Genomic DNA, 24,366 nt, shown 5'->3' on the forward strand with positions numbered 1-24,366 from the left:
GTGTGGGTTCCACACTCATCCAACAGATATTGATTTACACCTTTTTGTAGTCTACATTTTCGTTGTTTTGTTATATCCCTAGGATCCTTCAGTGAAAGATACTATGGTTGTCATTTATCTGAAAGGCTCATCCCCCCTTTCTTTGTGCTTCATTTTCTCCACAAACAGCTACATCACAGCTGTCATGCTGAATGGTAAAGATGTCTTTGGCTGATAAGCCTATGCCTGTGGCACACAGAGTGGCTTCAGACAACTAATTAGCAGGAGCTGGGCCACAGCAAGGTTTGGTGCTGTCCATCAAGCCTGCGACCAACACTGACACCATCAGCAAATCTGTCAAATGCGGCTCTTCCTGTGAACAAAACCAAGCCCACTTGTTTTGTGGTGAAGAAAGAATTGGCAGAATGTGTTTAATACAAAGTTAAAGAAGGTGATGACCAATCTTTATAGAGTGCTAAGTAACTGAAAAAAAAAAACTGAACTGGTGGAAAATTTGATATAACTGATTTATACACAGGAATTCAACTAAAAATGTCTCCATGAATTTACAGTGAAGCAATTCATAAGGCCACTCACATTGCTCAAGTACATTTGTTTAGCCTTGGGAAAACACCACAAATGTATGCTGTTTTTAATAATAAGTGACTTACAAAAATAATAATAATAACAAACTGCACATTCTGCACATGTATCCCAGAACTTAAAGTATAATTTAAAAAATAACGAGGCTATTATATGTAAAATTGGATATTAACATTTATATACACATGCAACCATATACCAGATTTACATAATTATATAATTGTTATGTATAATAATTTCTATAAAATCAAAATCTATTTGTAGGAATGTATCTGTAAATATACATATCTGCATTTCCAATTAAGTGTTTAAAAGTTTTAAGGCTGACTCGGTTGAACACACATTGAAAAACATTATATAGTCATGTTTCTTAATAACTAAAAATGTGTTTAGATACTATACTAAGAATATAAAATTTAATAGCCACTGCAGTTTTGCATTTTGAACCAGGTCTTAGATCGGAGCCAGAAAAGAGATCTGCATTGAGGAGACAAAGAACCAGTGGAACTTTCCTTAAAATTTGGATGTCCTCTCCTGACACCTGGCCTTCACACAGGATGTATATTTAAGTAAAATTCTCATTTTTCTACCAACACACACCAACACATCACTCCTGAACATTCACTTTGTAAACTCCTTCAAGTTTTATTTTAACAACATACTTTTCCTGTGCTATGTTAAATTGCTCTTATGATGTGCTCTTCTTACATCTTGAGTATCTCTTGTTTTAGCACTGCTTACACTTTATGGTAACATACTGATATGAGTATACTCCCTTGGACCGTAATATCTGAAACACAAAGAACCATGTTTGTATACACAAATGATGTACTTGGCATGCATAACATTGCCACTGGTATACCTGCTGGATAAATATTTATGGAAGGAAGAAAGGAAGGGAGGCAGGGAAGAAAGGAAGAGAGGGAGGGAAAAAAGGAGAGGTAGATTAATATATGACTCATAGACTGGTTTCAGCATAATTACGAAAAAAGAGAGGTTGGATAATTTGTTTCCCCTCCAAAGAAGTCTCAACTTTGTGTTTCTGAGCAAAAAACAGAGGAAGGGATGTCTAGTACCCTATCCATGTTTACTTGACTTAAGGAACATATCGATGGCCCCATTTAAAAAATGAAATCAATTCACATCAGAAAGCAGAGACATGTAGTATAGGGTTGATCAAATATGCCTGTTTTTATATTTGCCTACATCCCTCTTAATATTAACATAAAATTTTCTCAAGCATAAGTTCAATAGTCTGAAATAAACCAACATTCATGTTTCTAGAAAATTGTATTATACATAAGCATTAGAAATGAGTGTATGCAGTGTTTCTATACTACTGTAGTATAAGTTCTTTAAATTCTTGGTAATTTGTTACAAATTTACGTATGCTTATTTAGCAAGTAATAGGAGCCTGTTAAGTATTTTAATGATTTTTTTGAAAATTTATCTCTATATAACACAAATTTCACATAACAGATCTATATTAAGTGCGAAGATTCCTAAATGCTATTTGGAATCGTAGCCAGAAATTGTCCTGTGATTTGTTAGAAATTATTTTCCAGGTCAATCTTACCTAAAATGGCATAAGATCTTTGATTATTCCCAGTTGGGCATGTCAGGACTTAACTAACAATTCTCCAATCCATGATGTATTTTATTTGCCATTTTTCTGAGGTGCAGTTTTAGAAACTTCATGGTAAAAGGGTGAAAAACTTCTTTATCTAGTGAGTGAGCCAGACTGACGCCCAACATGCTTTCTCTAATACTTGTTATATATGCAATGTTTCACAGTGACTGAGACGTAAAATATTGCTTATCATTTTTCTTAATTTATTGTACTTTGGAGAGCGATGTTACTAAAGATTTAAATATTTTAATATGTTAGGAGTTATTCCCCAAATATGTATTCATGTATGTAAGTATCTAAATAACATGTTTGTGTGTGTATATGTATCATTTACTAGCCTTGGGGTTTTCCAAAAAGCTGTCCTTATGAGGAAAGAAAAAACTAGCTTGAGAATTAATTTTGTGTTATTAGTAAATATCTATTAATTGTAAATAACTTTATTACTCTAAAATATAATGTAAAAATATTCAGAGAATTATTGCTAAATGATTTACCTAATTATTTTAATTTTAAAGCTGATATCAACAACAGCACCTATTCTAAGGACTGAACATATTTATTTGTGTACTTGTGCATAATTATGTAAATATACTTGGGTAATATGACTACATAATCATGAAGAACAGCAAAATACAGGTATGTGGCATAATATTCATAATACAGCAATAACAGGAAAATATAGGTGTATCATATAATATTCATACACTAAATCAGATTTCGTGTATGAATATTTTTTAAAAATAAAATAAATGACCAAGTAAGACAAAAGCAAAAGTATTTTGGCTTTATAACTTTCCTATTTTATTATTTAAAAGTAGCAGATAATGTTACCATTTTGCTCCTGCTCCATTTGGTATTATTTAAACAATAGAGTTCTAGGCTGTGTAACAAACTGAGCCCCATTGTACTCTAGCTATTAGTGTGTCCTTGGTTGGTGATGTAGGCTCAAGATCACCTAGGCACCCATAACTTTATCTTAATGCGGAGGGAAATTAGACTTACCTTGAAGACAATTGTCTTGAATTAGGTAGCAAATGTGAAATACAAGACACATAATAACAGTTTAATACATTGGAGTTCTCCTCTCATGCACCCCTCTTACTCACCATTTGATATATTTGAATTCTATTAAATATTTCTATCACATGACACAATTGGCAATTTCATGAAACCAATGGTTATTTAACTTATACGCATTTAATGAATTCAGCAAAACCTGTGTTATGAATTTACATAAAAGGTCAAAAATGTTCCTTATCAAAATGGTTTTCTCAATTTTTCTGTGGAGATTTATAGCAGTGGCCCATCCTGGGCTATCTTAATCGACCATCTGCACCTATGAATTTCACACTCACGATAACTGCCACATTTCCAAAGTCTAGAGGCTAAAATTCACACTTATTTTAAAACCCTTCCACCAATCTCCCTAACTCTTAGAGCTAAGATTTCCATCTGACATTGATTTTCGGATTTCACTCCTATAAGGGAGAAGTCTTATCTCAAAAATTCATACACTGAACACTAAACCATTTTGTAAAATATTCTCTAGCTCAAGCATCAAAAACAGTGACAGGGAACAGCTACTCATACTGAGATGCAGTCTTGTGTGAATTCCAATAACTATAAGACATTTTCCTACAGATTGCAGAATATAGACACTGAAAGCTCTGTTTGCATTATATACTGTTTCATGGGAAAAGGGAATGAAATATAATAGAAACGAAGTGACAACGAAATATGGATCAAAAATGCTTATTAAAAGCGATATGCATTTATGGCATGAAAACAATGTGCACTTTTTTATTCCGGTGCTTCGATTTAATCATTGAAATGCTCTGTCTATTCAATGACAAAATGTATGTCAGGGAGAGAAAACTTAAACATGACAGTTTAAATTCTACACCATTTTTAAAATCTAATTTAAGAAAGAACTTCAAGTATAAACTATTTTATTTAACATTTGTTTGGAAACTTTGTGTTTGAAGGTAAAGTCTTTAGATTACTCTGGGATCAGTAATTCTAGGATATAATTCTAATGCTATCACTAGCTAGCTCTGAGAGGTAGGGCAAGCTACTCAATCGCTCTTGTCTTCACATTATGTTTCAGTAGTATGCATAGGTAATCTCTGGTCCCTGACAATCAAATAGCCTGTGAGGTTTTTTGTTTGTTGGTTGTTACTTAGATAATATCATGGCATAGTTATCTTTGCAGTTTCTGAAGCCATGTGGCTGTGGCTATCTTCCAGCCCACTCATTCCTCTCTGTGTGCATTTGAGCAAATTACATAACCTCTCGGTGTCTCCTTTTCCCATCTGTAGAATAAGAATAATAATCATACCTACCTAATGGGATTGCTGTCAGAATTAAGCTATATTTCAACAATTCTAATATAAAAAACCCCTTATTTTTGCGTATATTAAAACAGGACAAATATTAAAGAAATTAAAAATAAGAATTTGTCAGAGTTAAATTGCAGCATTTTACCCTAGCAGTTCATAAAATTGTAGCATGTTTATACTCTAGTGGTAGATTAGAAGAATTATTGTAATGAATATGACGTGTTTAGAATAGGGTCTGGCACAAATTTTTCTCAATAGCTGATATAGCATTTCTCTATAAGTAAGCAATACTTCTTATATCTAAGTTAAGAGTGATAGGTTAATAATAAGCTAATAATAATTAAAAGCTTGCTGGTCACATCAGTCTCAGTTTTATTATGTATCTAGTGTCATAATATAAATTTAAGAATTTCATCCAGATTAGTCAGCATTCATTGACACCAAATATGACTCTATTTAACAGTATAGTTTTCTACAGTTAAATATTTGTGTGTGTTAAACAGAACAACCATCTTTCTTTCTACTATATTAAGGTGATTAAAAGGGACGGGAAATATAAATTGTGAAAAAATAAAAATTAGGAAAATACCTGCACTTACCAGGCTCAGTATAGAATTAAATATAATGAAAAATAACATTTCAGATGCCAATTTTGTAGGTTATAATCACCTTTCATTGTTAATTCTCAAGAATAATTAACACTAGATTAATAACCTTTAAAAATGTGGTTACTAAAATTGCCCATTTTATTGTTGCTCTACAGATATTAAGCATTTATACAGAAGCCTTGTATCTTAGAATGTTTTAAAAAACTCAAAAGATGACATCACTTATGTCTTTTCTTCAAGTTTTATTTTATAAGAAATTTCAGATATTGTCTCTCTGAATTTAATAAAAAATGCATGTTAAAGAAATTAAATGTATTATGATCAAAAACAGTTTAGACTAACCAAGGACAAAATGTGGATGGGAGAATATACATATAAACTTCTTGAAACAGTCCCTAGCACAGAGTATGAGGTACTATTTAACACAGAAAGATATTTAACTGTAGAAAACTATGCTGTCAAATAAGTATAAGTTGTCAATATCATCATCATTATTTAGTATCACAGATCATCAGGGATGGGTAGGGCCTTCCAGACAACCTAGTTCAAAATCATTCAGAAAAAATGGGCCTGGAGCATGATGTTTAAATGAGAATGTATGGAATGAAAGATTTATAAAAATATTTTTTATTCTTTGTTTATAAATAAACCATAGTAGATTTACTTTCACTGTTCTTTCACAAATTGACTAATAATATAAATAAACATCATAATTCTAGATGTCATTTTTTTCTTCAAATTTCCTAGACTTTTAGTCAAACCCTGTACAAGCTTTTAGTCAAACCCTGCACAAGCTGTCTTCTTGTGCTTTGGACCTTATAAAGTATCTAAGGGAGAAAAAAGTATGATTTATAGAAAATTATTTGAATTATGTCTCATTTAAATTCTCTACAAAAAACAAGGAAATCTCCAATAAATCATCTCACCACCTTTGGTAATCAAAGGGATTTTCTGAGGAATATGGTTTCTGAGGAGTATGGTTAAGTCAATAAACACAAACATAAAATGTTATAAAAATAAATACAATTCTTAGAAATCTGAAATCCACTTGGATCTTAATGACTTGCACAACATCCTGGGTAGGGTTTTGTACTATTTACATTAATCTTTACTTATGAAAAAAAATTTTTTCTCTGCCATCCAATTAGAACTATTGTGTTATTGTTGATAATTAATGGGAACAGTTGTATTATCTTATATAGTTGAAACGTACACAGTGAAGAGGAAAAATCAAAGGGTTAAAAGCTATGGTTCTTCTCCCAATGTTCAAGTGATTTAGGCTTTGGATAAAAAAAAGAAAGAAAAATATTAAAAAAAGTATATATGCTGAAGTTCAGAAAATCATTTCTAAGTATTTAGAGCCACACAAAGAAAAAGAAATAGAATAAAAATATGCGAAGGAGAATTAGGGGATAGAGCAGTTCAAAATATTGCTCAATCCTCTTTCAACCTCCAGTAATGTTTTATCCAAAAAGAAGTTGCTTTCTATATTAAGTTTCTATTAATCAAAGTAGTTTCTTCAATATACATTACCAGTGGGATTTTTGAAAATAATAGATTCCTTTAGATGGCAAAAGCAATAATTATTACTAATTTTTTTTTACTAATAGTGATTAAGAAAAGGTTTTAAGATAATGGAGGGGACCTATGTTCTGTAAGAAAACAATACACACACAGGCACACACACATACGCATACACATACATTACCTCTCTTTCTACAATCTGTATGTTACAGCTGTAAAAAAATACGTGAAACACTATGTACGTTTTAATATTAGTTAACTATTAAAACATAATTCTTTAAAAATGGAAATCTTCTTCCATTTCACAACAATGCAAAAATAGTTAACACGACTGAACTCTACACTTAAAAATGGCTCAGATAGTAAATTCTATGTTACGTGTTTTTTACCATGACTTAAAAAAAATATATGAAAGATAGTAGATTTCTATACCCAGCCATAGTGGAACAATTGGCATTGGAAAAACCCTTCCAACATAAAAGAATAAGAAAAAAACAACTATGGATCTTCTACCTTTTAATGTGGACGAACTAACTTTTTTAAAAAATAAAGTAATGGCTTTTAAGTTCAAAAATACAGGGAAATAAAAGATCAAACTGATAAAAAGTATTTAAAAAAATAGGAAAAGCTTCATTAAAATTCAAATTTAACTAGTCATATTAAGCAACAATGTCTTTCTCATTTTCCTCAGTATGGGAGATGAATCGAATTAACCTTTCAAAATAGTTGTGCCTTTCTTTTAGTTCAATTAATAAATATGAATCAATCCAGAACATCTAGCTTTAAAAGAAAGTTGCTCATTACTTTCTTTAAAAATAGGTAAAAATCAGTACTTTTCATTCCATGTTACTGACATTATGTTTAAGGTTTGGATCATTACTCAACATAATATATATATATATATATATATATATATATATATATATATATATAGCTGGATTTTTGTTCTAAAATTATTTACTTAAAATTATTTTCAAAAACATTAGTATAAAAATGTGACCACAGAAGAGATGGGCAAAGGAAATAATACTAGTTAAGATAGAGTATTTAAAATTATGAGGAAAATGAAAATTTCTCAGTACTAACGTGTTCTCTATAGATATATGGCATACCTCGTAATGGCTTTCTTCATTCTCCTGAATGTGGAAACCCGCGGAGCTGGGACATTTCTGAGGAGTGACAGGAATATTGTCACTTTTGCTGTGTGAGTTACACTGAAAGAGATTACCAAATAATTGTGACAAACTACTCCACATTTACAGTGTCCATTGAGAGACATGGCTGTTTGCTATGAGCCTAATCTAATAAAGGAATACCACTTGAGCTAACAAGGGTCCACACCCAGAGATACATGCATTAAGATTGAGTCTTTACCATAAAGACTTTTTAATTGTCCCAGGATAAATAAATTGTTAAAATGTTTTTACTAAAACTAAAGAAATATAAGATTTAGTAATTTTACTTTTACCTTTTTTAGGCAATATTTATTTATTACATTTATGACTTTGGTAGCTAAAAGTTATATGGTGATATTTGGGTGAGATATTATTTAAGAGTTTGATATATATATTATACACATATTAGCCTGTGACATGGATATTATTAACTACCTCCACTTACGGAAGAGGAGACTGAAGCATAATTCCTCTCCCTACAAAGTTGTGCTGTTACCTAGCCTTTTTGGAACCATTCCCCATATCCTTATCTACCACATGAACTACCTTTATAAGTGATACATTTGAAATAGATAAAACTGAAAGAACAGAAGTGTAGTGTCTTAAAATACTAGTTGACTTATTTTTGTACTAAATAGAAAGCATTTTTACAAAACAGGTTATCTAAAATAATTTACCTGGAAATTGATATGAATTATAGAACATAAGATATTACATTATGGCTTGGCCTTTCTCTGTGAACAATTAAAATGACAGTTTTCCATATTCCTCACACAAGTTTTTCATGTGAAAATAAGACATTTTCCACTTCCTGTTTTCTTACTTCTTTTCTAAATCTTTTATTAGACTCAAGGCAAGCAATATTTGTAAGTATTGCTGTCTGGCCATTTATTAAACATAACTTTGTAGGTTTTAAAGTTTCTACTTTGATAAAAGGATATTGTTATGCCTCCAGAAAAGGTTCATCATTGATATATACCCTTTCTTCTCAAACTATAATATATGCATAGATTTCATTACATTACGAGCAAAGAGACTATTCTTTTCAATTTAGGATGCCATGTTTCCTATTCATCAATGAAATGCTACCTTTACTATTTCAAAGTAAAATCTGTTAGAAAATTACTGTTAGACATTTTTAAAGGCAAATGTGTTTTAGCATTTTAATATATTGTGTTCACTCTATTTTCATTTCAAGATCATCATTTTATATATTTAAATATATGTTAAAGCACTGTCATTACATTTTGAAGATATAAATTATCTCATTTATTTTTATTTGTTTAAAATAAATAGCTATGTGACAACTAAGAAGGCATGACTTTAAATCCATATATCCATCACTATAAGCCTTTTAGCATGAAAAAATATTTTATATCTGTTCTCTCTCTACAATTTAATTTTAACTCTATTCAAAACTTACCTCCTCTAGCAACTCTTTTCATGCGTCATTCAGCAAATGGTGATTGCCATTTTAACCTTTGTTTCTAAGTAACTTTCATGTGTAATTTGTAAAATGCTCCCTTGCAACATTAATTATTTGAATGTTCCTAAGTTTTTTGACTGAACAAATTCACTGTTAGCAACAAAGGCTTCACAGCAGCTTTTTTGGCATTCAAAAAAAATAAAAGCATAGACCTTAAAACAGTTATTTTCATCTGTGATGTCCATAGACACTTTAATTATTCAATTCCTATCCCTAGCCTCTCCACATATCTATTCATGCTGATTAATATTTTTAAAAGGTTTCATGTATTATACAGTTTTTCTCCTAAGAAACATTTCCTAAATTTCTCTGGCCCAGCAGTGAATCTCACCCTGACTGTATATTAGAATCACCTGGGGAGATTTTTTAAAATGTCAGTGACTGGGCCCCATCTCACATCAGTTAAATTGAAGCTCAGACATAAACATTTTTAAAATATTCAGACAATTCTAATGTGTAGCCAGAGATTAGAATCCTTGGGTTAAGGTTAAAACTTCCTTGTCTAGCCCTCAGGAAGCTATAGTAAATTTTGGCCTCACTCCGATTTCAATCTCATATCTTGCTCTATAGAATTTTTTCTTCCTTTTTAAAATTTAACCCATCATATATTGTTTTCCCCTCCCATGGGTATATCATAAAAGTGTCTGAACCTGAAAAAATATCCTGTATTTGTATAATACTTTATGCTTAAAATACAAGAACTTATGTATTATCTACAAGGAACCTCTGTAGACTGGTAGAAAACATAATCCATCCTTTAACAGATTAGGAAGACACAGGTTCAGGTATATTCAGTGCCATTTGCTGAAGGATTTGCCCTGTAAAAGCAGGACAAGTGTTCACTTTATTTTGTGCAATTTCTACTGCACCGCATCTCCCTTAATGGGTTCATCTATAACTCATTCATTCACTCATTTTATTCTGTTTGTTCGATAATCAGACTTTCACTGAGTGCATGTTATGTGTCAGAATTGTACTAAATCATCAAGATATGGCATTTAATATCTGTAATACTCTCACTCTAGCCCTGAAACAATACATGAAAATAAATAACTGCCATGATGAGTGAACATGCCACCTGAAAATGTATGCAGACTGCTAAGGGACAGAGGAGAGCATGCATAGACTCCCAGGTTTGATACATGAATAGAAAGTCTCAAGAGATGGACTGATGAGGGAATCATGGCTAGCACACATTTGAGACAGAAGGAACTGCATATGCAAAGGTGAGAAAACATGAATTCTCACGAGCCATGAGTAATTTGATAATAGTTCAAACATGAAGAATGTGAGGATTGATTTCAGAACAGACAGAAGCTATCAGTGCATTAATTCAATAGTACAACATATAATGAGAAGTTATAGAATTGGACTTAATATAAGGGCCAACAGTGCCAAGAGTGACCTTTAAAGGTCATTCTTTTTCTTCCAACTTTTCCAAGAAAATATGCAACATAACAAAACGAGTGCATTTGCAATATCATTGTGATGCCCAGTCAAGTCCTTCCATCCCTGAAAGATCTCACCCCCAAGCCTCTCCTGCGTTTCATTCTGGAGCAGCTCCTGTTTTTGGAACAGTGAATGGCATCAAAGGAAAATTTTTAACTTACTGTTCTTTCCTTACTTTTTAAAATTGAGTCTTGTGAGGTAAATTTCTTCTGCAAATTATGAATATATACCTCAGAGCAAAATAAAAGAAAAAAGTAACACTGTAAACAATATTTTGAGATTAACTATTATAAATAGCCAAACTTTAAAGAAAAAGAAATTCTTATGGGAAAAATTTAATCACTATGAATCCTTCCTAACAAATTTCTATTTCTGGGAGAGTTGCAGCATTTTCTAAAAAAATATTTATTTTAAAAGTCTCAGCTGGGCGCAGTGGCTCATGCCTGTAATCCCAGCAGTTTGGGGGTGGATCACCTGTGGTCAGGAGTTTGAGACCAGCCTGGTCAACATGGCAAAACCCCGTCTACTAAAAATATAAAAATTTGCTGGGTGTGGTGGTGCATGCCTGTAATCCCAGCTACTTGGGAGTCTGAGGCACGAGAATAGCTTGAGCTCGGGAGGCGGAGGTTGCAGTGAGCTGAGATTGCACCATTGTATTCCAGCCTGGGTGACAGAACCAGACACTGTCTCAAAAAGAAAAACAAAACAAAACAAAACATAAACAAAAAAAACCTTTCAAGATTCATCCCACCAAAAAATTGTACTGTTTGCCAAATTTAATATAAATCACTGCATACTGAATTATGGGTAAGATGGATTTGCTAAATCAGATTTATATCGGAGGGTATATATGTAAATCAAACTTGAGAAGTCTAAAGCTCAATAACAACAATCATATTCAATGAAAATCACTGAAAATACATTTGTTTTATACTTTAAAACCAGTGTGTTATTTTTCATCACCTATGATTGAAAGTCTATATTGTAATAAGTGGATAAATCTTGCCACTCGAAAACATCCATTGTAGTTCCTGGGAAAATTATCATTCACTACCTATAGACATACCTGCTCAAAGTTTTCACATAATCAGGTATTTTTACTCTTTCATTTTTGATACAAATTTTCAAAAAAGCACTTCTAGCCATATTAAGAGAAAAATAACCAACAGTAGCAAAAACAACAAAAATTTTATGAAAGATCTTTTTATGAAAAACACAGCTGTTTTCTTTGCTTAAAAGGGGGTTCTTTACATTTTCAACTCAGTGGTAATGCAGTAGTAATGCTTAATATTATTTATTATTCTATTACTACTCCTACCTTCTTACAAAATCAAGGTTGTTTACTAAAAATCAATAGCACTTTCATAGAAGTTTTGCAGTCATTATAGAGGCAATAGTTTTGTACTTTTGTGCTATAGGTTTCATTAAATAACAATTCCATTTATTTAAAAACTCTCACTGAAAATGCTATTCCTACCCATTTTAATAAACTAAGGATCCTTTTCATGAATAATTCTAAAACAGAACATTTGTTTAATAATTCCAAAGAAATTTATATTTGCAGAAATGAATCTACTTTAAGTAATTGTCTAAACTTGGTATCTTCAACTTCTCTCTATGCATTTCTTTAGAGATCCACATGTATTAGGTTTCAAGCATGCCCATTCCACTGAAATGGCCCTACTACCATCACATATGGTTTTCGCATTACTAATTCAAATGGCAATTCTGTTCTTATCTAATGCAACACAACTGAGTACTACCTCTTCTTGTTTCATTTATGTACTGGCCTTCAAGGATGCCATACACTCATGGCTTTCTTTCTTCTCCTGCTCTCTCTCTGGAATCATTTAACTGTTCGTGTTGTTGTAAAAATTGAAAGGACTAGAGAGGATAAAACTGAGTACTTCCTCAGAAAGTGTTTTCTTCAGTGGAGTCTGTTTAGCAATTACACCCATATTGAACAGGTTCTGATTCCAAAATATTTTCTCAGACACAGGAACAATCTTCTATTCATAAGATAATAAAAGAGCTCTTAGAACACCCCTAATCATTCTTACATCAAAGCACATATTTTTATACTTATATCTAGAAACTAATAAAATTTATATTTTAAGTGACCAACAGTATGGATTCGTATTATTTCTGAAAATTTGTTCTAATCATTTAGTATCCTGAAATTTATTCTGGCCCAAATAAGGAAACCTTGAGCCTATACTCACAGCTTTTTCTTTAATGTTTTCTATGTGCCTTCTTTTTTTTGCTTATTTTTGTTATCTTTAATCATAACTAGAAAATGGAGCTAAAATGCTCATCAAAGTTTATTGAACAAATCAGTGTTCAGCTGCAGTGACACATATTTTGATTTAAAATGAAAATGTCATATGATAAATTTTAAAACCAAATGTTATATAAATGCAATCATATCATAGAAACATAGATGGCTATAATACATATTAATTTAAAAACAGGGATTGCTTATGTGAAATAAGAAAAATAGGCAGACTATAAAATGATATGAAGGAAATGTTAACTATCTATAGTATACAGAGAGTCTGTTTTTTTAATTGCTTTTTTGAGTCTCTTCTTTAAATTTTTTTTCTTTAAAACTTTGAGACATAAATCAATGCACAAAAATCAGTAGCATTTCTACACAACAATAAATATTAGTCAAGCACCAAACAAGAAGTTAATCCCACTTACAATAACTATAGAAAAGACTTATGAATATATTTTACCAAGGAGTTGAAAGATCTTTACAAGAAAAACTACAAAACACTGATTAAAAAAATCATAGATTGCACAAATGGAAAAACATCCCATGTTCATAGATTGGAAGGATTAATATTGTTAAAATGACCATACCAGCCAAAGCAATCTATGGATTCAATGCAATCCCTATCAAAAAGCCAACATCCTTTTTCACAGAATTATGAGAAACAACATATCCTTTTATAAAAACACATGTTGAAAATTCATTTAGAGGCTGGGCGCAGTGGCTCACGCTTGTAATCCCAGCACTTTGGGAGGCCGAGGCGGGCAGATCACAAGGTCAGGAGATCGAGACCATCCTAGCTAACATGGTGAAACCCCATCTCTACTGAAAATCCAAAAAATTAGCAGGGTGTGGTGGCGGGCGCCTGTAGTCCCAGCTACTAAGGAGGCTGAGGCAGGAGAATGGCATGAACCTGGGAGGCGGAGCTTGCAGGGAGCTGAGCATTTGGCTTAGTCATCATGCTTTCTTCCTCCAACTGAACCCTTGGCAGTTCATGACAAAAAGTAACTTTGTCACAGTAATATATTAACTAACTAGGTAAACTTGAATGTATCCACTGCATAAACAAATAAGCTTATGTTCAACTTCCGGACCCTGACACATGTTCCTACCCAGTGGATTTTGCAAAGTTCACCTTTCCAGTTCTTCTAGGGGCAGCAGACCTTCTTCAACCCCACTGCAAGTTAACTGACATCCCTCCAATACTCTCTTGATCCTACAGATAACGCTCATCAATTCCTCTATGTAAATCCTCTTCTGTCCTCACAATTCCCATTCCAGATCTTTCCACCTAGACATACCCTTTTGTCTTCCTTCTTGATGTCTCAAAGTAGGAAAAGTTCTCTTTTCTCCCTCAAAAGCACTTCCTTTCTCCTTTGTTCCAACAAGCCATTTCATTTTTTAACCAGGTTTGCAGAGAGTCTAGCCAGATGGAGGTTGTCACTACTGCTCAATGAGTGAGAAGCTGACTGTTGCACGTGGGATTTATGAGAAAACAAAAGCTGATTTTATATAGTCTTCTGGCACAGGTCATTAAATAGACCAGTTGGCTTCCCTCAGTTATAGTTCCATGTGATCAAGTGAAATTAATAGATAAGATATATTTCTTATTATGCACTTAGTTGTTGCAAGTGGGTCACTTGTAAAGTGTTTGTATAATATTTACTCAATTCACTACCTTACGATACAATAAATGGAACTAGTATGTGCAAAACAGTTAAGATATAAGAATGCTTCACGTGTAAAAAAATCTTAACAAATTTAAGTAAAAAGAGGATTGGGGAAAAAAAGCTAAGGATGTTAAAGTCTGAAGTAATTCAGTAAGTGGATTAAGTTTATGTACCAGATAAAACACTTTTTTTTCTTTGTTTAGAAATTCTCCTTTTATATGCTATTCCAAGATTTAATGGTCTCTATCATAGGCTGTCTGACATTTTTCAAACAATTCTAACAATTTAATAAAATGTTTAGGTGCCATGTACCGTAACCAAAAAATAGCTTTATCCTAGCCTTTTATTGCGTAAGTGGTATTTCAGAGAAATCTTTTGCATAAATATCTTGGTTACTATAAAGTTTTAGCAACTCTGTGCATTGTCCATTTCCTGAGAATGCGTGTTCCATTGAGTTTCTGTCTATGTGACTTTCAAGGCTTTTCTTAAGAAACTTTTGACAAATGCAGAAATAAAGGAGATAGAGATAGCAATAGAGTTATATTCCCAAAATAAATAATCATTTAGCTTTGGAGAAAGCTCTACTAGGCTGAATATATTCTCCTTTTCTCAGCAAACTACATAATGAAAGTGTAGAGAAAGGCAAACATAGTTTTTTGTATTCTTATAGAATTTTTGGTAATGCAATCAAGAATTAAGCAATAGAACTCTATGTCAAACTTATTCAGCAGGTTCCCTCTAAATGTGCAGTAACAGAACTGACCATTAAATGTGCCAAAGTGTTCAAGGCAGACGTGCTAGGTTGCTGGGCATGGGGGTGTGGACACAATTCTGCTAAATGAATAAATAAAAACAGGAATAAGATCATGTATTTTCCCACATCTGGCTTTAAATTCCTTCATAAGTAATTACTATACTTCTAACCTCTCTAACTTAATAGAGATAAACTGGATGCAATTTCAAGTCATTACTAACCAAGGAGGAACAAAACAAAACCATTTTTATGAGAATCACAAATCGTAGCTGCTTCTGTGCACATTATGTCACTTTTTCTTTAAATGGTTCGTCGATGTTATATGAGTTTTATGCAATTCTTTTAACCCAGTTGCTATGAGCACGCACTGAAATAAAATTTCCTTAGAAAGTATACTTCAAACACTAATGGTCTACACTTTACAATTTTTCCATTGGTTCCCTCCTTGTATTATTACCTTACTGTAAAGCCATTTCACAAGAGCAATAATGCATTGAAAGGTTTTAAATTACAGGATTACATGTTATATTGCTTGAGCAAAGCTCTATTAGTCAGCTTTGCACATTGCAACTTAATTCTGTATTTTAAATAAGTGGATGCAAGCAATGCAGGACTTTGGAACTTCCCAGACCCTTGAAAAGAAATGAAAATAAATACTTCTCTTCAAACATATTCCAACGAATACAACAACAGACATTTTTGGTTGCCAGGGTTAATCAGGATTATATTTAAGACAATTGTTTTGCAGTTCATTTCAATTTATTTCTTTATTTACTGTGATAAAATCCCTGGGATTTTCCCCATATGATTATCACTTAACTGTATTTGTACCTTGAAGAAAAACGAAAATGGAAAGTTCTGCAACACAGATAAAAGTAGATTGACTAAACATTTATTAAATTTCAAATATAATCGGAGAGGTTCTGCAACACAGATAAAAGTAGATTGACTAAACATTTATTAAATTTCAAATATAATCGGAGAGGTCCTGTTTTAAAAGTGTTTGCTAGGAATTTAAGGGTGAACATTTCCAGATTAAATTGAAAGACTTCGGAGATGGAAAAATAATCAGTTGCCTTTGCTGATTTCTACTGTTGTGTTTCATTTTCTGTCCAGATAATTGGTGTTTCAGAATACACAAGTCAATCCCTTTTCTAAACTTTTTAAGGAGTTCTGAAATACTGACAAATACATACTGAAACTAACTTGTTGGAAAACAACAGTATTAGTTTACAGCATATTCCATTAACTGCATATATAAGCCTAAAATGGAGATGAGCCCAGGTGTATGGCGATGGGCTCACCAGGCAGAAAATATTCTCCTTCTATACAAAGGTGGCCATTTGTGAATTGCAATCGTAAGTGTGGACACACACACACACATACACACCATGCTTATGAATACATGTTTTATGTATGTGATTATCTTGTTCATGTAAGTGATTGCATAAATTTGTATTCATGGAATATTTATTAAACAAAATCAAGTACTATATCTGCATAAAATATTTGAAAATTTATATATTATATTAATACAAATATTTATTTATAAATTTATAAAAGTGCCATAAATAAACCATATACCTTACTAAGCTAATCTATGTAAAACTTAGCATAAATGCATCCTGGATTTTAGGACAAAATCTTTCTGAAAAAATATCCTCACTAAGAATTATAATTACGTTTTGAAATTTCTGTGGTAAGGAGAAGAGTTTTAAAAGCCTAAATTGAATATAATTTCTAGTAATATGGTTATATTTCTTTGTATTATGAAAACTGTTTGCCCAACATAAACCTTCAACGTAATGTTAGCCTTGGCTATGTGCATGCCAGTCTTTAGAAACAGTCTGCAAATCAACCTTCAGCCAATGAAATCAGGTAATAAATTTGGAGATTCAAATCTGGCATGTTTAAAGTGAGTTTAAAATTCAAGGCTGTGTCAGTTATTTGAATATTGTCTTTTCAAGGCAAATTTTTTAAAAAGTTCAGTGGTTTACTATGCTTCTCTTACTGTGTAAAACTTTATAAAACCAACTCTGAAGCTTGAATTTTATTTGTAAGAGTGTAGATCCAGAGAGAATGGGGTGGGGGAGAGAGAGAGAAAGGGAGTGCATAAGTTCTTTTTTTTATAGTGCACTAAAAACAAACAAATCCTACACTCTGAATACATCATTTCAAATTGTGTTTTTGCAAGTAGAATGTTTCATGTTTTAATTTTAAATTCATTTATGCAACTTGTACAGTATCTAGGAGTAAAAATGTCTCACTTTCTAATTACTGATTTAGAGTAAAAAGGATGTTCCAGAATACCCTGGAAATGTGCCACCGGCTATGTAGGGGGTGTTGGGCTCGAACCTCAGTTCTATCATCATCTGACTTAGTTTCACAGCCTTTGTGGCCTTCTCCGTACTGTGTAAGTTTAGACCAAAGGATCTCCTCTGCTTATCCAAGTCGAAAATGTAAGATATTATTAGACGTGTTACCTCAAAACTTAAGGTAGATTTTTATTTGCTTGTTTGCTTAATATCTCTAACTTTAGACTTCTATAAAATGATGTAAATAAATGATTAGTTGATCTAAATGCTTGGTTGTTAAAGGGACTGTAGGAAAGATGAAACTTTACCATGGCTTTAGTTATACATTTGCTTATCTCATTGATATCTTTGAAAATATGTGTTACTCTATTAAAACTAAATTATGATTTTTAACTCTCATTTCCACATGTTTTTTTAGTTCACAAAGAGAAAAACACCACAATCAAAGGCCTGATGTTTGTTGACTGTACCTCCACTTTCTTTCCAGAAAAAGAATTGGTGCTTCGAATACCTTTTGGAATAGTTTAGAATAAATCAGGCCAAATTAAAGAAACTAATTACAGTGATGTTGGATAGGAACTCTTCAACAAGCCTAAAACCTAACTAACTGTGAATGTTTAAAAGGCCAGAGTGTTTTTTTAAATCTATTTTTAAAATGAAAGTTCTGTATATTTTAAGGAACAAAATCAAAGTATGTGAGAAACATGCCTATTTTCAAGGTCTTAAAAATGTTTCTTCTTATAGGTCTGGGTAAAGAATCCCTGAAGGAATATACTTTAACAAACAAGGAAATGTCTGTAGATGTAGTCACTGTTAATAGAGTCTGTCTTTTGAATTACTTCCTTTGTCTCCAAGCTTCAAACTAATATAACTTCAGCAAAACTACTTTACTGTTTATCTTAAATCCTCAGGCCACAGAACTGTAACACTTAGAAGACTCTCTGGAATACTAACACTTCTCTGATTTATCCTCATGAAATTGTTTTCCTGATGAAAGGAGGTATGTAAAGAAACCAGAAGAGATTACAGAAACCTGTACAAAAACCTACTTTGAAAATGTATATTAATAAATATGAAGCATAACTAAGAAACACATTTGATTTTTGGAGAAGAAAATCATAAAACACTATATGATGGTATACTCTCCTCAAAAAGCACATTGAATGCTGTAACTTTTATGACGATTCTCTCAAATGAATGCATACTTGCATTCATTCATTCAAATAGTTTTGAACTTCATTAAAAATACATATAAGAAATAATTTTGTCTTCAAAGAGTTGACAGTATATCAAAGTTCATTTTGATCAGTTCTCTACATCTCACACATATATTCGGCAACATATATATCATTTTAGAAAATTAAAAATGGTGGTGAAAGAAGAATAAAATTCAGAAACAAGAGAGTAGATAGTGTTATTTCTACAATGTGTGTATGTTTTTTCCTTCAGTGTTCAGAAGAGTGCAGAATGGATATCTCTTTCTTGGAGAACAACCGTATTTTTGTTTTAAAATGATATTAAAATAAATACATTTACTTCAAGTAATGATAATTGTTTAAGTTCATAGTAGTTTTCTATGACATGGAGGTGGGGGGCAATATTTAAACATGATTAAACAATATATAGAGAACATTTTATAAAACATTTATTTTAATATTAATGATACTGATAATAGCAATCCACTTTGAAATGAAAATAATAAATAATTCAGGAAAATAATTTTAGAAAAGCAATATACACATTCTCATAATTTTAGGAAAAACAATATATAAAGTCTGATTATTTATCGAAGCATGGCTTTTTGGGATCTTGTATTAGCATTCTGTTACAATTCTAAGCTCTTTTATAGAAGATTTTATTCAACCTTACATGATAAGGATCTAACAAGACCAAGTAAACTTTTTCACTTCCTTTCAATGAAGTAAAATAAAAGATGTTGCTAGACTACTCACATAGGTAATTTTTTCTTATCATTTGATTACCAGGAGATCTAAGATAAACAGAGAATGAGACCACGAACACAACACTAATTTATGTTGATGTTCTTATATCATTATGGCAAGATGTTGTTTAAAGTAATCCTACAATCCAGAATATTTTGCAATCACCCAAACAGCTATAGATTATGTAAAATATATATACATAACTTTATTCAGCTTATAAAGGGTAGGAATCTGTGGGGTGTTTATGTGCATGCAGCAAAGTAGAAGAAAGCAGCAGCATAAGGTAGCTGGCTTCCTTGGAGACTCAACATGAAACAGGAAATCAGTGTAAATATGATTCATTCCTCTTGACACTGAGCTCAGTAGCTCTGAATCCCTTTTTTGCCTTTCTTTTAGCCCTAGCTCTTTTTAAGTTCTACTAGGTCTTTTTCTGTCTCCCCTCTGTGGCACAGAAACTCTGAGCTTGGAAACAGGGCTTGAAAATTGTGCTTGCAAGTAAGAATTTGTAGCAATTCCTTTCCCTTCGGGTGACTTCAATATCTGGTAGGCTCATGGAATATTAGAGTTGAAACGGGCATTACAGATTTTTTTCCTCACCTCTACTATAGATGAGGAAATGAAAGCATAGAGACTAACTTATCTGAGATGAAATATTCAGAGATCATTGAATGATGTATTTTATTTTATTTAGATGACATAGGGTAAAAATTATCTGAATTCCCTTTAAGATAATTGAAGCAAAGACAAATTCAGATATATTCTCAATCCTGTATTTTAAATTATATGTTGACATCCTTTTGAAAGTACCTTTTAACTCTGCTCAATGTTTCTCACAACTCATCCAGATCACTACTATGCAAAAGGCTAATAACAAATACCTAAAATAGACTAGATTTAGACCACTAGCTATTCAATCCAGATGGCCATTAATAGGGGGAAGAAAACTCCCCCTGGAGACACTTTTAACCAAATTTGAAGGAACCATCTGCTTAACTCAATATTAAAATGTATTCATAAAACAGACCTTTTATTTAAGTCAAAATATCTCTTCAGAATCTGTCAGATCAAAAGGGCCAATTGGATGTTCTAAAAGAACAGCTAAAAAGGAGGATCTGATGATTTTAAAATCAAATACTCTGATAAAATACATCTGAATACAATCAAAATATAGCTCTGAGTGTAAGAGCTGTATATGTAATTTATTCATATAACTTGGATCCTGTTGTGTTAATGGTTGATTGTGATCAAGGTTTGACTGAACTTTACCAACCTGTACTTTGTGTTTTTAAGCTGATGCCACTGTACATATCTTTTCAAAACTACAGAATATTATTTCCATTCCTATTCCTTAGTGAGCTCTCTAAAGCATGAAGAAGAATAGAAATTTGCTTATCGTCTTATTAAAATAAAGAGCTAAACACGATAAGGGAAGCTTAACTAAGGAAGGGAAACCCATACGCACACATACACCTAATAAAGTGTGCATTCAGCAAATATTTACAAACTTTTAAACAAGCCATAGAAAGTACATACGAAAGATAACAAAACCTTATTTTCTGCTGCTCATTAAACTGAAACTACTTACAAATGAAGTTTTCTTTAAAAATAAAGTCTGTTCCTACTTTCCCTTATTTCAGTTGCCTACCTTATAAATTGAACACCAGCTAATAAAACACACTTCACTTGTTGAAACCTTTATCCACTAATTTGATGGTTTATGTTGATGTCAACTTAGTCAAGTTAGACAAAGCAACAACTTTTGCTCAATTTATTCTTCATGTATAAACAAGCATACATTTTAAAATGGCCTATCACAAAACTGGGCCTTTGAGAATATATTGCTTGTAAAATTGGTACACACTTGCCTTACATATATTTTACTGATGCAAGATATTAAGGACTAAAATTGTCCTTTCCATTTTTTACCATCTTTGAGAAGCCTGAGCCAAATGACTCACCATATTCTAGAAACATTTTATATTTCAAATCCTTTTTGAAACATAACCACTAATGAGTTATTTGATTATCATAATCAGAAACACTAATCACTACAGTCTTGATGAAAATTCAGACATTATCTCAAGAGGGCTCTGGTCGAATAATGTGTTGACATGCTATTTTTTTTTATGATAGTTATTCAGTGATTCAGTGTAAAATAAGTTTATGGAAAAGAAGTGACAAATACTTGGTGTGAGAATCAGATACAAATAGAACATAGGCAAGACAGAATCTGCCATAAGTTTTCTTTTAAAGCTACTAAAAGATAAAGAGATACATGAATATTCCCTTACTAAAATGCCTCAGAGTAATAATGCTCTTTATTAATATAAACAATTCTGCAAGTTTAAGGTGTCATGTTTTCATTTTAACATCACGTATATGATAAACTATTAAGGACAGCTCCCTCTGCTATATCCAAATCCCTCGAAGAGACATCCCTACATACAGGACATAATCACCTCTCTCTCATTCCCTCTCCCCTACAAAACAGGTACATTAGGAAAATGGTATGTCTTGGGTGTCCAGAAGAGCAAAACTGGGGCTGACTGACCAGTGTCATGAACTGTGTATGGCTGTGTTCAAGGATGATTGGTTCCTTCCCAGGGATTTTGTGAACATTTAAGCTAAGAGGAAAAGAAGAGGGTCTCAGTTGGTGATGAGATTGAAATTGAGGGGCTAGAGTATAAAAGAATCCAACTGCAGCCATGTACAAGTTGTGAAGATGCAGTCTAAAGTAAACAGATGTTTTGAGTAATGTACAAGTACAAAATAGAGAGGAAGAGAGAGGGGAGAGGAAGAGAGGGAGAGAGAGGCACAGAGTAAAATTGCCTTATTTATCATTTTTCCTCCACTTTAGATATAAAGACTTTAGTGTTCATTTATCTCTCCTTGGTTTCCATGAGATCTCTATTTTAATTTAGCTGGTGTCAGTGAATTTTTGCTTCTTATACCCAGAAGTGTGTTCAACATTAACTTTTATCATTGTAACATTATACATTATTAAGACTCTTTTTAAACTGGTAGGAGACTTAGCACTTTATTACTGTTTTTGATGGTAAGAGCAAGAAAAGAGAAACAAACTTTCAAATTCAGTATTACTTCAGCAAAAATAAAATGAACATATCTTAATTTACCATTTTAACAGTTTTTATTATCACGGTAGCAATAAATTCTACTAATTTTTTCCTCTTGCAAAAATATAGAGAAGTAGAGTATGTATTCATAAATTAAATAGACCCACTATTTTTATATTATTATGATAAGGTTACCAAGTACTCCCCACATATCAAATGCATTTAAATCTAAGTAATAATACAACTTTATTACTTCTTCTGTAAAAGATTTATGATTTTTTTGATCATGGCAAAATAAATTTACTTATAATTAATTGAACTCTTACTTGTGCTTTCAACCTTTGGTTTTCCACTTATTTCTCTTATCATGCACTTTGGAAGGAGTATTCTTCACCATCTATTTTCAACCTACTTAATTCTGTTATGCTTCAGCTTTGCTAACACTTGACAAAAATTGGAAAGCCATCATTCTTTTTTTCTTCCGGAATGCTAATCTCTCCCCTCCTGTATGTCTCTGTTCATTTCACTATCCTTTACTGTTCATTTCCTGTTGGAAGCATCCTTCATGTTGGTGTTTCTCAAGTCTATATTATTGGTTATTTTATCTTCTCACTATTTAGTATTTCTCTGGGGAACTTCATATAGTTCTGTGCATTCAGTTATCTGCAAAATATATCTAAGTGATAACATCCAAAGTTACTGCTTCGGGACCAATTGTTCTATGCTTCATCCCAAACAAACAAAATATTTTTTGCTAAATATTTCAGCTGAAATTTCTTCAGGCATCTTAAAACAAACTTGTCCAAAACTCAAGCTTACACCTTCCTTACTCAATCCTCTTTCCCTTTGGCATCCAAAGCAAATATAACTTCTTTAACATTTGTTCATCTGTATGCTAATTGTGTGCATGTTTTTGTCTATTTCTTCCTTGATGTCTTCAGTGCTGTGCATAGTGTCTGGCAGGTAATAGATTCTTAAAACTGTTTTGAAATAAGCTCAGCATTTTCAATTTCAAATTCTGCTGTGGAACCACACGTTACATTGCCATTCATAGAGCTACAAAAATTTGCTACGGCGAATTGGAAAAACTGAATATTTGGGATTGTTTAGTTCAGAGAGTTTGAATGGAGGCGTAGTCCTCAGAGTGTTGTAATGTAAAAAAGGACTGTATTCAGTGTAAAACCATGAGCAAATGATAAAACACTTAGGCCTCAATGTCCCTTTGGGGATAAAAAACCCTCTTCTGCCTGTCAAGGAAGGTGGACAAGAAACTCAAGTGAGATAATTAGATGTGAAATAATTTAAAAAGTATGAGGGACTAAACAAAGTCAGTTTCTGTCAATATTAAAATTTAAAATTATATATAATATATTCTTCGTATTTCTTATTGGATTTTTAAACTATCCTGATGTTCATTTTTCAAAACAGAAGACTAGGGTAATTTTTTTTAACATCCTTACATTCTTGAAATATATCCATGTAACCGATAACAAGTTTACCCCTACAATAACCTGAATAATATGCTATCTGTTCCCCTTACAG

At 32.2% G+C, this 24,366-nt stretch overlaps 1 protein-coding gene across 5 annotated transcripts in view; it reads right to left on the reverse strand.

The window, feature by feature from the left end:
- The window catches only part of PCDH9 (protocadherin 9), a 911,081-nt gene that overhangs the window by 573,164 nt on the left and 313,551 nt on the right, over positions 1 to 24,366 (reverse strand). For 3 of the 5 annotated variants that reach the window (XM_030813480.1, XM_003257418.3, XM_030813478.1), the window contains exon 3: positions 7,796 to 7,897. The exons of the other annotated variants lie outside the window; for them this stretch is intronic. In XM_030813480.1, coding sequence (XP_030669340.1) covers positions 7,796 to 7,897 — 102 coding nt within the window. The remainder of the gene's footprint in view (positions 1 to 7,795; positions 7,898 to 24,366) is intronic. 5 annotated transcript variants of the gene reach the window in all.

Source organism: Nomascus leucogenys, chromosome 5 (assembly GCF_006542625.1).
Source record: "Nomascus leucogenys isolate Asia chromosome 5, Asia_NLE_v1, whole genome shotgun sequence".
Taxonomy (NCBI): domain Eukaryota; kingdom Metazoa; phylum Chordata; class Mammalia; order Primates; family Hylobatidae; genus Nomascus; species Nomascus leucogenys.